This window comes from Monopterus albus, unplaced genomic scaffold, assembly GCF_001952655.1.
Source record: "Monopterus albus unplaced genomic scaffold, M_albus_1.0 scaffold2321.1, whole genome shotgun sequence".
NCBI lineage: Eukaryota > Metazoa > Chordata > Actinopteri > Synbranchiformes > Synbranchidae > Monopterus > Monopterus albus.
This window is the reverse complement of record NW_018130195.1, coordinates 1-2,075: the sequence shown is the minus strand read 5'-3', so window position 1 is coordinate 2,075 and position 2,075 is coordinate 1. Positions and strand designations below refer to the sequence as shown.

At 43.8% G+C, this 2,075-nt stretch overlaps 1 protein-coding gene across 1 annotated transcript; it reads right to left on the bottom strand.

Annotated features, from left to right (window-relative positions):
• Positions 1–5: 5 nt before the first annotated feature.
• On the bottom strand, positions 6–2,069 carry LOC109953969 (poly [ADP-ribose] polymerase 14-like; the record flags this gene model as incomplete). Its single annotated transcript, XM_020589405.1, has 2 exons — positions 407–2,069; positions 6–155 (listed from the first exon to the last, which is right to left on the bottom strand). Coding segments are annotated over exons 1-2 (1,722 nt in total), but the record flags the coding sequence as incomplete, so codon positions are not given.
• Positions 2,070–2,075: the final 6 nt, after the last annotated feature.

Below are 2,075 nucleotides of genomic sequence, written 5' to 3'. Positions count from 1 at the left end.
CCGTCAGTGGCAATGATCTCACCGACAGTTCCCCCGGGTTGCTTTGCATTTACCAACTGCTGAAGTTTGGGTCCAGCGGCTTTAAAGATGGCACAGGAAACCGCTCCTTTGGTCAGGTTAAGATCTTCAAACACAGTATTCACGGTCACCTCCGTCTAAGAACAGAACAAAGTTATCAGTTGCATGTTCTTCATTTGACATCATTTTTAGAGAAACAGTGCTACAACAGTCAGTTTGAAAAAATCTGCCTCATAACACTACAATGAATTATTCAGATACTCTGCAACTAGAGGATGGGGTCAGTAGTTAATGCTACATACTCTATTTGACTCGTTTCTTGTGAGAACGCCTGACAGTTAAACTAATTGCTTGCTTATAATAAAGGATAATAAAACATCCAAATTACCGTGGCATCCTCAATATTTCCTTTCATAAGAGTGATATTCAGGCCCTCTTTGGTCTGCACTTGACCCAAGCAGTTTTGGTCAGAGCTAGAAGATGTAGCGTGTTTTCCGAGTGAAGACTTGACGGCACTGCTTTGAAGAGCTGGCTGAGAAACGCCACTGTTTCCAAACTCCTGTCTGACTGCTGCCTCCATAGCTTGAACAGCACCGTCGTCATTGTTCACCAAATGGATTTTCTTCAGGATGCCATCATCTCTCTCATCACAGTGCTCCTTCACTGCTTTGGTGATAGCGGCCGCACACGAATTGAGAGAGAAGCCTTTGTTTCTGCTGATGATGGGCATAGCCACAGAGGTGCAGCCGTGCTTTTCAGCAAGTTCTAAACTTTCTTTAACAACTTTTTTTAACTGTGCCTGAACCTTCTGGCCTTTAATGGGATTAAACTTGGGTCCCACTGCATGAATAACTTTTTTGCAACAAAGCCGCCCCCCTGCATCAGTTATGACACAGTCACCAGGCTTGAGCTGTCCCCTCACATTAATTATTTTGTTACATTCATCCTGCAACTGAGGGCCAGCAGCATTTAAAAGTGCCTGTGCAAGGCCTCCGCTATGTTTCAAGTCCTCAGTAGAAGAACTGATGATGGCACACACTGGGTAACTGCACAGATCAGCCTTGCAAACAGCTATTTCCACTCCATCAGGTGTCTGAAGCTGGTACGCAGGTTTTGGTACTTGACTAAAGGCCAAGTCATCCCGTCCGCCACTTTTCTCATCAATCAGCTGGACCAGGCAACCGGTTTCTTTCCAGAGTGACTGAACACACATACTTTCTTTATCCTGGAAGACAGTCTTTGCTCCAGGCTTTGCTACTTTTAAGCTGTCAAAGTATAGAGAAGAGACCAAGTCCTCAACCAAGGCCTTGCAGTGTGTGACATCAATTCTAGAACCACTGAGGCAGATGGCTTCATTTCTGTAAAACACTTCCACTTTGTCTTCCACTTCCTCCAAACAGGACTTGTCACGTTTAATGTATTCAACTTTGGCGTTGGGCTTAACCACAATGGTTTCTTCAACTTGAGCATTCTGTGTTAAAAAGTCAGCAAGCTCACTGCTAACTGTTAGCACATTGTCCTTGTGGCCAGACACCACGACTTGTTGACCAGTGGTGTGAATTCGAATTTTTCTGCATGGCTCATTGTTTGCATCCTCTGACTGACTGACCAGGTGCTGCCACTCTGGCTTCTTTAGGACATTACTATCTTCAACATCAATGTAGTGAGATATTAGCAGCCTTTTCAGATGGTCTTCAGCATCTTTCAGATCTCTGTCAGAAACAGCGAGGAGCTGCAATTTGTCTGCATTCATCTCAAATGCTGCATTTATTCCATTAGATATTAGGAGAGCATCTGTGAGCTCCTCTAGTGCTCCAGCCTTCAAGAAGTCTAGCACAAATGTATCCATTTCTAAATTCTGTCGTTTTAATGCGAACATTGCATCATATATAACTTTGTTTACTTGGAAAAGCTCATCATTTAATCCAGTTACTGTCAAACTTCCTTTCTTGACTGACATTTTGATTTCTGGGTACACACTCAGCAGCCTGTCCCGAAGACCATCTTGACACAGGATGTGGAAGATCAGCTCTGACACTTTGATCTCTTGTGTTTTG